Source organism: Felis catus, chromosome C2 (genome assembly GCF_018350175.1).
Source record: "Felis catus isolate Fca126 chromosome C2, F.catus_Fca126_mat1.0, whole genome shotgun sequence".
In the NCBI taxonomy this organism is placed as follows: Eukaryota; Metazoa; Chordata; class Mammalia; order Carnivora; family Felidae; genus Felis; species Felis catus.
The window spans coordinates 74033911-74048997 of record NC_058376.1 but is presented as its reverse complement, the minus strand read 5'-3'; the positions used below and the strand labels follow the sequence as shown (position 1 = coordinate 74048997).

The window sequence follows — 15087 nt, the reverse complement described above, 5'->3', positions numbered from 1 at the left end:
ATCTGCCAGGATTTTCCATGTGAAGCAGAAAATAAGCAGTTGAACCTCTCCTCTGTTTAGCCAGGGGAGAAAAAGAGGCACTATTCAAAGAAATCTGATGGGGAGGTACATGGTTGGCAGATGTATATAACCACTGCAATGAAAAGATCAATAGGGAAACCAAGGACGAGAAAATCAGGTATTCGTTTTTGAGAGGTACAGAGTTTCCAGTAAACTGTGCTCTCTGCTCCTGGACTCTGCTGGTATTGCTACTGAAGTACAAGTAATGCTCTTCACCAGAAGACCGCAATCAAAACAAATTCTGTGTTGGTGGTAACTGGAGATCAGGGAACAATGTTCCGTAAGTTAAAGATTTAGATTCTACCACAAAGCTGTGTGAACAGGGAACAAGTCCTTTGGAGTCAAGGTATTTTAACTAACATGATGAGGATACCATAGGGAAGAGCAGACTTAGTCCTTAAAAGGCAAAGCAATAAGTAAATTAAAGTTATTAAATATGTCCCAGCTTAGGGCATCACAGATTTGTTGTTGATGATACCAGACCATTTTGATGGAATGTGGCAACAAAATCAAGCACCAGAAGGATTTCTTTTATATTCCCCTTGGTATGTGACTCAAAAATAAACCCTTACATAGGATAAATAAGCCTACAAACTTGTTTACGACTCTGATATATACTTCTCTAGCTGTTCCTTCCTCAAAAAATATGAACTGGGATCTTCTGACCCATAACCACAAATTTCAAGTCTTTTTATTCCTAATTCTCCCTCCTCTGCCTCCACCCCGTCGCCCTTCCTTACTCAGTTTCTTATCTTTGAAAGGCCAGCTTATCCTGCAGGGCCTCTAGGTATCTGCTCCAACCAATTCAGGCCTGGCAGATGACCAGGAAAAAATGCATATACCCTGAGGAAGAGAGATCCTGGCAGTTCAGTAGTGATGTCTTCACAGACTGAGAAAGGACTAGGATGTCACAAGCAGGAGTTATAGGGGTCAAGTCAAGAAACTGGAGCAAAAACTGAAGCCAAATCCCAAGAAATCACATCTAGTTAAATGAGAGTGTAAGAATTAAGTCTGTATCATCATGGCCCTCGAAATGATAGCATGGTCAAAGGAGAAAATATAAGTGGGCTAAGCTAAAGTTGAAAATGGGTCACCACAGACTGAAATTTGGTTTTATTTAGAATCCAACCAGTAGAAGGGAACAAAAAAAAAAAAAAAAAAAAAAAAAAAAAAAAAAAAAAAAACAACAAAAACCAACTCTGAAGAGACTGCCTTAAATGCCTAAGACAGATATTAATTTTTAAAAACAGTAATCTCAAGATAGGTTTCATACGTTTTACTATTTAGATACAGAGAACAGCAACTAGCAAGTCCTGGCAAAGAACTGTTAACTGTCTATTCTACAGTAAAAAATGAAAAGCTAATGTCAACTCTAGTAAAGCCTTAACCTTTTCTCCATTCATTTCAACTATATTTATACTTTACATTGTATATTCCTTTATAAAGTTAGACTTTATTTCTGTCACTTCTTATTTTCTACTTTTCTTTCTTTACTCATCAGTAACTCCAAGATTAGGAGACTCCAATGACAGGCAGACAAGATGTGAAAATTAGCAAAATATGGATATGTTGACTTTAGTGTTCCTATTTTATTTTCTAGCAGGCATGTTTTAAGATAGCATGCACTTCTGTTTATCCACTGACAGACATGCACAAACTGCTTATATTAAGGACAAAAGTTTTGTGGCTATATTTCTGCCAAACCACAATTTTTAATCATGTTCTAACAAAAATAGGCCAGTGATCAACAATTGGGATTATTTTTTATTCAAGTGAATTTGAAATTAAATTGGAATATAAAATACCTTAATACAAAATTACATGGGAATACAAAGCCTTTAAGTTTTTTGAAGTTTTCCAAATAACACAAAAGATGCGTTTAAAATAGGAAAACAATCTTTTTTTTAATTGGAGAAGCATGGATATGGTAGATTTTCTCAGACCTCTAAAATTAACTTTCCTGACACAGCTATCTTGCTTACCAAACAGTCTGAACACCAGTTTTCTTAATTAAAAAAAGGGGGGGAGGCATTATTCTCTGACAGATGTTTCAGCTAACCTTGGGCATGCTAAATATTTCCTTGAAATTTAAAAATATGGAACTAAAACTAAAATACATACATCAACTTTCACTAAGTTCACCTCAACTAAAGCTAACTTTAGTTACAAAGTCCTCTTAGAAGAAGTGATTGACCTTCTATGGAAGGCTTTTTGTCCCAAAGCATGCTTCCAATATGGTCTCAGTAATATACTTTCTACTTATTAGATAATATCAGTTTTTGTGAAAAAAAAAAAAAGTAAAAACAGATGACAATATTGATACTTGAATCATCTTAACCTGTCCAAATGTATGAAGCAATAAAACTTGACCTACAAACCACATAGGGTAGAAGAATAAAATAATGTGAAAATGCGCTGTAAACTGACATGACAGGTATAATTTACCGAAATCTGTGACCAGTTTGCCAAGTAGAACACCAGCATTTCTTTACATCTACAACAAAGAATAACTACTATTCATTCTATAATATTGCAAATATCTGAAGTTTTATATGACAAAAATTAAGTTGTCCCAGATATTAGTATATTCTCAAATTTTAAAAAAATTGGCAATTGATGTTTTTCCCTATAAGCTCCAAGTTTGATTAATCGAAATGCTATCTCCTACTGCCATAGGTAGACAAGTTTGACACCGGCACAAGACTCCCTTCTACTGGCCCTTTCGGCAGTGGATGCGGAGGTGACAGAAAGAAAGAACTGCAGGTGAACGCTGTCTGCACCAGTGTCAAAAATGACAGGAAGACAGTTGGCACTGTGCAGACCGCCCAGCAGCAGAGAGCAATACCCACTGTTCCAACTGAAGATCCTCTGTTCCTGCTTCTAATTCTAACTCTGTCTGCAACGTGCTGTAAAAATAAAAGCTGGAGCCAGAAGCAATAGGATGTGAAAACCAGGAATGTTTAGAACAGGGTGGCTTCAATTTTAAACTTTAGACTGGCAGCTCCCATGAGAACAAAACAAGACAGTAAACATCTAAATCACTAGGTTCATTCTATTCATGAAGACCTATTTCACATTGAAAGAACAGTTTCAACTCTACTCTTCTTACATTATTTTTAAAGAAAGGAAGCAGGATAAAAGAAATCACAACAAATGCCAAACTTACAATTCTTGTAGCAAGGTTGCCTGAAGGGTTTTCCTTTTGAAAAGGCAATTGCCACTATGAGGTACTGAAAACTGGAGATAAAAAACACTGTGGTATTTTCATAATTTTGTATATTATGTGTATCAGGTTTGGTTTCATTGTCCAAGTATGAAGAATTCCAATACAGGCTTCTCGTCGTATTACAAGCACTAGAACACAAAAAATGTTTACATTACTAAACACAATACTCACTTCCCAAAAGTTCACTGTCCTCAATCACTATCATAACATAAATAGAAATAAGGTGGTGCTTATAGGAAGAGATCCAACAACATCAAGGTAAAATATATGGAACACGCAACACCAGCGTTAAGTGTCTCTTCTCTTTAGTCACATTCCAGTCAGTTTAAAAAACTAGAAGAAATGTCATAATAAATAAGCCCCACTCATTGTTTAAATTTAAGGATGATACTAATATAACACTGTATGTGGATTATACTGGGGTAAAATTTTTTAAAAAATCAAATTTTGAGAGTAATTTTAACACAGTAAAGGTTAACAGACCTTAGGTCTGACCTTAGCTCTACCAATTTTTTGGCTTAATCGAGGAAATATTACTTTATTTCTCAGCCCATTTCCTGACCTATAAGTGTGGATACCACCTGTGCCATCACAGGGTTACTGTTAAGGAATGAGGGATGACTCTGTCAATGCCTAGGAAAGCACCTGGCACCTAGACGACCCTCAATATTCTCACCGATGTATGGTGCTCTTTGAGCTCTACTCCCAGGTGGGCAGGACAGTCAAACACAGGTAATACCCATTACTAAAACACTAACTACATAAGCACAGGCAACTAGTAACAAAATGTTAATCTACTACAAATGAACTCTGGAAAGATACTCCGGAACAATTCCATCTATTTCTTTTTCTGTGCAGTGTCCATATGTACATATAAGCAAACAGTAATGTTGAATTTCTTAAAGTTTCCTGAAACTTTAAAAAAAAAATTTTTTTTTAACATTTATTTATTATTGAGAGACAGAGACAGACAGAGCATGAGCATGGGAGGAGCAGAGAGTGGGGGAGACAGAGAATCTGAAGCAGGCTCCAGGCTCCGAGCTGTCAGCACAGAGCCCGACGTGGGACTTGAACTCACAAACCGCGAGATCATGACCTGAGCCGAAGTTGGACGCTATACCGACTGAGCCACCCAGGCGCCCCAAGTTTCCTGAAACTTTTAAAGACAATCTCCTTTCATTATAAGCAAACTATAAATAAATGTTTGCATCTAAAAATTTAATTCTACAAAATTACCTTAGTGAATGGCTTACATGTTTGATTAATTAAAATAATGTTATCATAATCTGTCACTGACAGAACACTCTACCTTATAAGTAAGAGAAGCACTTGGCAGTTTTTTTACGAGTTTTTTTTCTATTGTTTGTTTTAAAATGCTAATTCCTAAACTTAGGGTAGAAAAGTTCGACACACAAATATTCTGGGTTTAGGAAAGACTCTAGTGATTAATTTCAACTTTCTCACTTTACAGGTAAGGAGAGCAAAGCTCAGTAGCAAATTAAGAAACTGGTCCAATATCCTCATGTTGGTAGTGACCATGAGGACCTTGCCTGACCATCTTTCTACAGATAAAAGGAGTTACCATAATATTTATAATCAAATATAAGCCAAATAATTTAACTATTTAATCAAGCTGCCTGTGAACTGTTATATAAATTTTAAAACTTATTTTTACATGCATACATGTTACACATATCTTACACACATTTTTTAAATGGATTGACCAACTTACTCTGACTGTGGATGCCATACTTCATACCAAGATTGCTGCTTGACCCAAAAAAACCCCAAAGATTGAAATCCAATGCAGATGATGATCTGAGACAAAACGGAGAAGAGAAGGGCCCCAGATATAAGACCTGAGGGTGGTCTTTGTGCCACAAGTTCCTTCCAGGCAGGATTTAAACTCACTATATTGAGAAGAAAAACAGGAGGAGGTTTTATCTAAATTAGTTGCTATAAAACTCAGATTCATTTAGGAACTTAAATTTATTTCTAACAAATCTTTACTATAAAAATTGTCCAAAACCCAATCCAGATGTCATACAGATTTAAGTAATCTGTAAAAGTAAACAATTTAGGCTTTTTCAAAAGTGTACTATTTTTTTCATGAGTACTTTTACATTACCCCACTGAAATTCAGAGAAACACTAGTATAAGTAAAAAGAATACTAAACATAAACTATAACATCAATCACCATCCTTGTATGTTCAACTAAAAATTTATTTATTTCTCAATCTTTAATTGCAAATCTACAGTAATAATACATATTTTCTCCTCTTAAAAAGACATTAACAAAGGTTGGAAGCTATATAAACATAACCGTAACCAAAAAAGGCTTTGATCACTTATTAAGGTGATGCCCCCCAAGTTTCTCCACAACATTCCTCTTTATAATTGATAAGTAATTTGTAAAAAGATATTGAAACTATGTAAAAATCCTGTTCCTCATTAAACATTCATTCGCCAGTTTTAGTATCCACTAAAGACGATCTAATCCAGTGGTTCTCAACCAACATGTTTTTGACCCCTGAGAACATCTGGCAATGTCTGGAGATATTCTTGGTTGCCACAACCGTGGCTGTGTTACTGGCACGTAGGGGTAGAGGCCAGAGATGCTGGTCTAATGCACAGGATAGAATTAGCTGTTTTAACAGATGAATCAGATCAGGGTCTTTTCATGGTCTAAGCCCATCATTCCTTCTATATTTATTAGTTTGCATTTTACTCTCAGGAAGAGCTTTCCCTTCTCTCCCTATTTATTTCCAATATGAACTTGTGAATATTCATTTGACTAAATGGGTCATATCCCATTACATCATTACTTATTTTTATATAATCACAAAGACCAGAATAAACCAACATCTTGTGTCTCCTCATATGCTGTACTGAGGATACAACATCACTTCTGCCATGTTCCTGCCAAGAATTCATAGCCAAAGTCTAAAGAGACTACATCAGACATCCATATATTTGGTTTCTCTTCTTTCATAAATGTCAACATCAAGATGCCCAAAAAAGGGCTGATGTAATATTCTGGATTAAAAAAAGACTAAAGAGAAAAGATAATGAAATTTGTGAGCCTGGGTTAGATCCTGGTCTAGAGAACTAGGGGAACAAAATAAGTAGAAAAGATATTATTTGGATATATGACAACACTTGATTATGGGCTGTGGGTTAGATAATATTGTATGTGTTAAATTTCCTGATCTTTATAACTATGGTTTGTTTTGTTTTTTAATGTTTAGTTTTTGAGAGACAGAGCACGAGCAGGCGAAGAACAGACAGAGAGGGAAACACAGAATCCAAAGCAGGCTCTAGGCTCCGAGCTGTCAGCACGGAACCTGATGCGGGGCTTGAACCCACAAACTGAGATCATGACCTGAGTCAAAATCGAACGCTTAACTGACTGAACCACCCAGGTGCCCCATAACTATGTTTAATTATGTCAGAGAATGGCTTTGTTTTACGGCAATATACACAATATTCAGAGACAAAGGGGCATGATAACACAAACTTATTCTCAAATATTTCAGGAAAACATGGACAGAGAACAATAAAATAGGGCAAATGAAAACAATGAGTAGTAAAAGAACATATTTACAGGGAATCTGAAGAAGTATGCACTGTTATAATTATTGATATAAATTTACCAAAGTTTAATGAGTTACATCAGAATTTCACATGCTTTTAAATCGATAGTAAAGCAAAATACTCACTTGTAAATACCACTACCAAAATGATTGCCAGATCAATGAAGAGAAACTGGAAGTCTCCCAGGTTACTTAAGATCTACAGAAGTGATTTTTAAAACATAATTAGTTTTGAGAAATTATTTTCATACCATTTTCCCTGGCTTTAGATTTTCCTCCCTTGGTTTCAGTTGGCCCCCTCCATGCACTCCCCCTCAACCCCGATAAAGACAACTTTAAAATGACACTTGGACTTGCTTAAAAATTAAAACACATTTGCCTTTGATATTAGTGACATAGAACATACGTTTGCAAACATTCAATTTATTAATATAAAAGGCATCTCCTAAAAATGCATTCAATATAAATCTTAAACCTTTTGGCAAAAAGGAAACACAAGCTTTTACTCACAATATTCAACATTCTTGAAAATTAGTATCTCAAAGCTTAATATCTAACACCATCCCTCCTGACACTTTCTACAAGGTAGAAGGGATATTTTCACAAAGACTCCCTGGCATGTCATTAATGTTAATTTTGAGAAAACTCTAAAGTGATCTCACTTCAATTATAAAATCCAGTGGATTACCTATGGACATCACTGTTTACACTTTTTCTCCAAGTGCATAAAGTCCTACAAACTACTGCTGAAACACCTTTTCTCATTCTGACCTTTTCTGAAAATGTATCGCAAGGTTAACCACAATTCTGAAATATGTCACAGCTTGACATTTTCAAGAGTTCTAAGAAAGACGCCCAATCTGAGCTAAAGGCAAAAAAAGAATACAATCATCTTTTATTCACGAGGCTTTAGCCACAGTTGTCAGCCTTAAAGAAAATGCTATTCTAGATCAATGAGATTTTCAATCTGCTACTCAAAATATAACAAACCAAAGGAAAACTTACAGATGCTAGTTATGTAAGTTTCATAATTAGTAGATGCATACATACTCAATTTTTTAGCTTAAATGCCTTAACACTAAGCAGCATCTCTACAAGCAATGTTGGTACTCACAGAATATAGCAGAGTAACACTGAAGTACTGTATAATGCTGTACAAAGCCATAAATTTAAACACACAGAAAGAAGTCATTAAAGCAGCACGGCCTTCCCTATGAAAACAAATGTTGGCATGTGAATAAAAGCATTTTGAATTCCTCTTCCAAATCACAATTATATCTTGACAGATGAATAGCAACATTCAACAGCTACAACAAAGCACTTTTCTACCAAAAGAACTAAACCAAAGCAGAACTGAAAGAGATGAAAGGTAACTTAGGTATAGAATATACTAATACACCATTACAACAAATTCATACTCATTTCTATAATTTTTTTCTACATTATTAGAGCAAGCCACAAAGAGATAATGGGAAAATTTTCAATTTGTGCTACCTGATAAGGTTTGGCACACAGGAAATACTAGGAGTTTTGGAGGTAAAGGGAGATGCCACTGAAGCCTCAAGCTCTGATAACGAAATGCCTCCATGTGCCCTCTTCAAAGCCTAATGGTTTGAAGAAGAAAAGGAGTTAAGTTTTGTGAATGGGACTTGGGTAGAGAAAGAATTATAAATCACAAAAACCATACTTACACCACAATCATTTGCCCCATCACCGCACATTCCAACGAAGTAACTGAGAAACAAAAATTATGTCGATTAATTTTTTAAAATAAACAACATTTAACTTAATATTTCTTCAGGGGCACCGGGGTGGCTCAGTCAGTTAAGTGTCTGACTTCAGCTCAGGTCATGATCTGCACTTCATGAGTTTGAGCCCTGCATCGTGCCCTGTGCTGACAGCTCGGAGCCTGGAGTCTGCTTCAGATTCTGTGTCTCCCTCTCTCTCTACCCCTCCTATGCTCACACTCTCTTTCTCTCAAAAATAAACAAACATTAAAAATTTTTTCACTAAAAATTTTTTTTAAAAAAGGATTTTCTAATACATTATGAACAGCTAACAGACCAAGACCTCCCCACTGAAACTGACAAATCTTTTTACCACACTGACCACAGGCATTTTGCTTTGTAAACAGCACCAGCTTGCAAGTCAAATGACCTGGGTTATTGTCCCATTTCTGTCACAAGCTGTGCAAATAGTTTATTATTTGGCATCTTAATTTCCTAATCTGTAGAACAAAGGTCTTAGGCCTGTACAGTCTTTAGTAACCTACTTTTAAGGTTATCAGTAAAGATTTCTCCCTTTAAAACTGGAAACATAATTATTTACAGAAACTATAAAGTCACTTCTAGAAGCTGAGTAAATGAACTCTATCTAAAAGATAGTACCTGGAAAAGGAATTGTGGATATTTATTTTCGCTAAATAAATGAGTACATGAGCCTCTTGTAAAGAGGCACTTAGAGTTATCACCTATCTTGCAGGTGACAATTCTATACACATGAAATATCAGTTACTTTTCTGGGTTTGAAAATGAAATTACAATTCATAAAAATAAAACACCACCAATACTTACTCTACATTTTGCAATGCTTCTATTAATTGTGTCTTCTGATCAGGTGCCATACGAGCAAAAACAGTGCCATGCAACATCAACTGAAAAAAATATGAATTTCTTTAAAATACTATTCACAATGTATTCTTATGAACACAAACATACATAAACCCAAGTCACTAACCTTAGGAGCAAGGTCTTGAAAATGTTCCAATATCACTGAAAATGATTTTCCATTCATTGCAAAATGGTAACGAGTCACTTGAAGATTCTCTAAGCTATTATGGACCAATTTAATTGGAATAGCCTATGTACAAGACATTCAAAACAATATTTAGGCAGCCAAACCGAGTAATACAATCCTATTTTTTAATTTAAAAAAAAAAAATTTTTTTTACATTTATTTATTTATTTTTGAGAGACAGAGAGAGACAGAGCACAAGAGGGGGATGGGCAGAGGGAGAAGGAAACACAGAATCCAAAGCAGGTTCCAGGCTCCGAGCTGTCAGCACAGAACCTGATGCGGGGCTTGAACTCACAAACTGTGAGATCATGACCTGAGCCGAAGTCAGATGCTCAACCGACTGGCGCCCCAATCCTATTTTAAATATATCTGATCTATGGGGTGCTTGGATGGCTCAGTCAGTTAAGTGTCCGATTTCAGCTCAGGTCATGATCTCACAGTTCGTGAGTTCAAGCCCCATTTCAGGCTCTCTGCTGGAGCCTGGAGCCTGCTTCTGATTCTGTGTCTCCCTCTCTCTCTGCCCCTCCCCAACTCAGGCTCGCTCTTTCTGTCTCTCTCAAAAAAAACATATAAATAAATAAATAAATAAACAAATAAATAAGATCCAAAACTAAATTCTTTCATTTGATATTTTACATAAAACAATCAAAGTTTAACATTTTTTGAAAGTGAAAAGAAACTCAATGTTAAGGTAATCATCCAGTGATGTTTATTTAAAACAAATAAACAAAGGCTAAATATCAGCTTCAGTTTGAAATAATGCATGAATGAAACATTATGGACCACTTGTATCATTTATCGCTACTTTTAAAATAGGATAAATACCTGGGATTCTTATACTTTAAAATGGTGCTTCTCAGCTTTGGCTAAATATCCACAATTTGAGGTACCTGGGTCTTACCTAGTCCTAATGAATCAATCTCTGAGGAGACAGCCCAGGCGTCTGTTTTCATTTATGTTTTGTTGTGTTGTATTTTAATGCACCACTTTTTATTTCTTCAGACTAAATTCAAACAAGCAAGCTTCAAAAGGAAAAAATCATCTTGACATTACCTCCGAGTCAATGGCTGATGAATTACTGCACTGTGTTAGGGTGTCTGCATAATGCCAGTTTATCTTGGCAACTTTCCCATCCTTCGGAGGTAATGCTTCAGCAATAATAACTTTATCCTGAGGTAGTATCATTCCACAGTCTCTGGCCACAGAGACAGCAGTCAACATGTTGTCACCTAATGTTCAAAATATTGACAATATGTTAAAATTAAAATGGAAACATAAATGTACTTGACAACAATACTTACCCAGAATCTCTATTACCCCCTGACTACGCTTGGCAAAACGAGGATCCTGTACAGTCTTACCCTTGGAGCTTCAAAATACCAAAAATCAAAACATACTTTTCAAAGGAAGCCTCAAATAACTCCAGCACACATATGCTAAACAGACCACTCTTACCCACACTTTTTAAAGTCAGATACATTCTGAATCTTTTTGTCATGCACTGGTAGCACCCACCAATGCCTGGCACCGTGTCACACACACAGCAGGTGCTCAAAAACTATTTGTTCAAATAACTCAAGAGTGACCGGTAGTCTGTACAAGAATGCCTAAGATCACAGGGGGAAAAAAAAAAAAGAATGGATTACAAAAGCAAAAAGATAAAGAAGGTAACAAGAATGCAATCTTTACAAGATATAAAGAGAACCTCTCCGTTGCGAAAAGGCAAGAACTGAAAAGAAGCCCTGTAAGGACAGGCTCAAGAGAAGAAAATATAAACATATGTGAAAAGCCAGCAAAGGTATGAGAAGTTCACTGCTGCCAGAACGGAAGGGGAATATTACTTCTTCCCCCAATTTCCACACATTATTTCCAAGGGCATCCTCCTATGACAAGAGTGACCCCCCCCCCTTGGGAACCAAAGCCACAGTTTGTCACAGCAGAGAAAGAGGAAAGTGCTTTCAAGGAGGAATCATTAGAAGCAAGGAATTGCTGGGATGCTAATAAATGTATCTACTTGAGCTACATAGTAATAAGTATACTATTGGACGGGTCTCAGAGTCTAAAACAAACAAACAAAAAAAATGTACACGTGCCCTTTCCATATAAGGCTTAGTGAATATATAAAGCCATAAAGTGACTACCTTAATTATGATTATTTACTAAGAAAAAACACTTAGGAGCTGCCACAGTTTCACAAAGCTAAGGAATGGGAATTACATAACATTTATCAACAGCATAATACCAGGAGAATCACTTAGAATAGTAGTCAAAAATCACAAACAAATCAAACAATGGCTATCTTCACTAGTATGCATTCAAGCAATGATAATGAACATACTCTTATACATAAAAATGTAATTCTAACAAATATCTGTTAATCATTTTTCATGCATCTAGCGCAGTTTTAAAAATTGCAGAAGACCCCAAAATGAACAAAACATTGTCTTCCCCCTCTAGAATCGTATATTCTAATAGGGAAAACAAACCTGCAAATAGCACAAGATATAATAACTGCTATAATGTATTATTAAAGAGAGGTAACAAAAAAGGAGCAGTATCTAAATTTTTACAGTATGCCCTTCACCATTTTACTGTTTCTATAAATAGAATTTGCTAGCCCTTACAAGAGTATTACAAAGTTATAACTTTGAAGAATATTCTGAGCTGAAATGGGGCATGGGAGGATGAAGCCACTATGTGCTTTTATAACTGTCTGGTCATTCCACCACATTATATAACTTGAACTCTAAGAGTCACACTCAATTTTTCCTGTGTCCTTTTATAAAGTCTAACCTGTGACCATGACCGTGCGAATGTTGGCTTTATGCAAATCTTCAAGTACTCCAGGGGTTTCTTGCTTTAATTTGTTCTGCATTATAATTAATCCCATAAAATCCATGTTGTTTTCAATGACATCTCTGCAGAAAAAGAAATTTTAACACATAATGGTTTAGAAATTTTAACACATAATGAAACAGTATCTGTTCTCTTTATACTGATAAAGCAATGTAAAATACCCATAAATTGTACATCAAACCATTTTGTATGTTGAATAAAGCATAAATGTGTTTGAGTTCAATATCTCAAACTTATATCTGGAAAAACAATTCCCAAGAGATATAAATGAAATTAAATTTCATCTTTGGAAATGTGAGAATAAGGATAATTTGGAAATGTTATCTTTGTAAGATACTAAACACTTGTAGTACTAAGGAATGTTCATCTTATATTCCACCTGCAAAATGAATAAGCATAAATAAATCTATGCTTTACTGTCCCCACCTCCACACAATATACCCTAACTTAAATGTCCAGAGAAAAGGAAAAAATTTGACTATAAGCACATTCAATAGTTATACTGTATTATGATCAAGTCTTTGAAGAATTTTAGAAAAGTCTTGATCAAATTCTTTGTTTTATTTATTTTGAGAGAGAATGAGATAGCACATGCAAGCAGAGAGAGACAGAGAAAGAGAGAGAGAGAGAGAGAGAGAGAGAGAGAGAGACACACACAGAGGGAGAGAGACAAAGAGAATCCAAAGCAGGCTCCACACTGTGAGCAGAGCCCAACTCAGGGCTCGATTTCATGAACTGTGAGATCATGACCTGAGCCAAAATCAAGAGTCAGATGCTTAACTGATTGAGCCACCCATGTGCCCTTTGATCAAATTCTTGATTCTAGAAGTGTGATATTAAACCTATTAGCAGTCTGACAATGAGATCTATTTGGGCCCCAGAAATGGGTCTCTGAGAATATTTACAAATACTCAATAGCTATCAGGACACAATTCCTTCAAAAGTTGAGTATCCACTCTGTACCAAGTAGTACTACCAGTCATTGGAAGGTCAAAGATGAAAAGGTATGATCTGTACTCTCAAGGCATTTTTTTGGTTGTGATGTGTGTGTGTTTGTGTGTGTGTGTGTGTATGAGAGAGAGACAGAGAGAGAGAGAGAGAGAGAGAGAGAGAGAGAGAGAGATTGAGAGAGAGAGAGAAAACAGACATGCAAGCAAAGAGATGCATGCAAAAATAACATGTGCATTATCATGGAAATGGATGCATTCTTAAGAAATTTCAAACTGGGGCGCCTGGGTGGCGCAGTCGGTTAAGCCTCCGACTTCAGCCAGGTCACGATCTCGCAGTCCCTGAGTTCGAGCCCCGCATCAGGCTCTGGGCTGATGGCTCAGAGCCTGGAGTCTGTTTCCGATTCTGTGTCTCCCTCTCTCTCTGCCCCTCCCCCGTTCATGCTCTGTCTCTCTCTGTCCCAAAAATAAATAAACGTTGAAAAAAAATTAAAAAAAAAAAAAAAAAAAGAAATTTCAAACTACCAGAACCGTATCACAGAAACAGGTTTTGTTTTGTTTTGTTTTGTTTTCAATGGAGAAAGAAGGCTGAGATTAGGAACCAAAATTTCAGACTGGCAATAACCAACTGGTTTTTCTACACAAAATTCAATAAAGGTGCTTATTAAGCACATAGCTCTAAAACATAAAACACTCTGAAATATAATTTATATTTATGTATGGGTGGTAAAGGTATCAAAGAACAGTTAAGAAGCAATACAAATGACACTGCTGGTGGTGATAGGAAAAATAAGCCTTGAAGCCTGAAAATGCATTTCAAAGAACACAGTTGTACTGATGTGAAAACTCTGGGGTCAAAGCACTACAAGCCGTGTTCCCATGATCTGCTAGGTTCTGGCTGCTACTGGTTTCCTTACTCTCCAACGAATGATACAGGTCATGGCAATATTGTTCTCTAATGAATGAATAATCCAATATTCAACTCAAGATAGAAAGGTTCAAGCTATGAGAGAAATGTCAAAATCTGCTCTTGTAAGATAAGATGGAAATACAGAGAGGTTCTTGGTTGAAGCACGTGAAAGGAGAGTAGAGAAAGAGAGAAACAGGGACAGGATATCCTGGGCAGAAGGAACAGCCTACTCAAGGGCACGCAATGATGTCTGAATATGACAGGCTTAAGAACTACAGACAAATCAGTAGTTTTAAAGGTCCCAGCAAAAGGTGAAGCTGTAGAGAAAGAGCCTAACATGCCCTTCACCAGAATTAGAACGTAACATTGTACATGTGTAGCTCCCAACCACGCATATCCATCAGATCTGGCTAATGCTTTTCTTTTTTTTTGAAACGTTCATGCTTAAACATGCTTCACCCCCAAATATTGTTTCAATAGGCAGAATTCCTAATGCAGTTTTTCCTTTTAGTTACTGGGCTAGCCACTCCACTCCTTAGTTCTCATTTGGTAAAACAGGATTGCGCAACAAATATAAACACCATCCTACTCTTTTCACTTAGTGTGCCTGAGATACAGGGATCTCCCACTTTTTCCAAGTTCACATTAGGCCATTTCACTTTTACGAAAGGCCTACGTTACTCATTTTCACTAACCAA

At 36.2% G+C, this 15087-nt stretch overlaps 1 protein-coding gene across 8 annotated transcripts in view; it reads right to left on the bottom strand.

Moving 5' to 3' along the window:
- Nucleotides 1–15087, bottom strand: part of ATP13A3 (ATPase 13A3) — a 146552-nt gene that overhangs the window by 17017 nt on the left and 114448 nt on the right. For all 8 annotated transcript variants that reach the window (XM_045037111.1, XM_045037110.1, XM_019839963.3 and 5 more), the window contains 10 exons: nucleotides 12470–12594; nucleotides 10730–10905; nucleotides 9617–9739; nucleotides 9454–9533; nucleotides 8572–8614; nucleotides 8375–8484; nucleotides 7995–8091; nucleotides 7007–7079; nucleotides 5019–5196; nucleotides 3227–3414 (listed from right to left, as the gene is read on the bottom strand). In XM_045037111.1, the coding sequence (XP_044893046.1) occupies nucleotides 3227–3414; nucleotides 5019–5196; nucleotides 7007–7079; nucleotides 7995–8091; nucleotides 8375–8484; nucleotides 8572–8614; nucleotides 9454–9533; nucleotides 9617–9739; nucleotides 10730–10905; nucleotides 12470–12594 (1193 nt within the window). The remainder of the gene's footprint in view (nucleotides 1–3226; nucleotides 3415–5018; nucleotides 5197–7006; nucleotides 7080–7994; nucleotides 8092–8374; nucleotides 8485–8571; nucleotides 8615–9453; nucleotides 9534–9616; nucleotides 9740–10729; nucleotides 10906–12469; nucleotides 12595–15087) is intronic.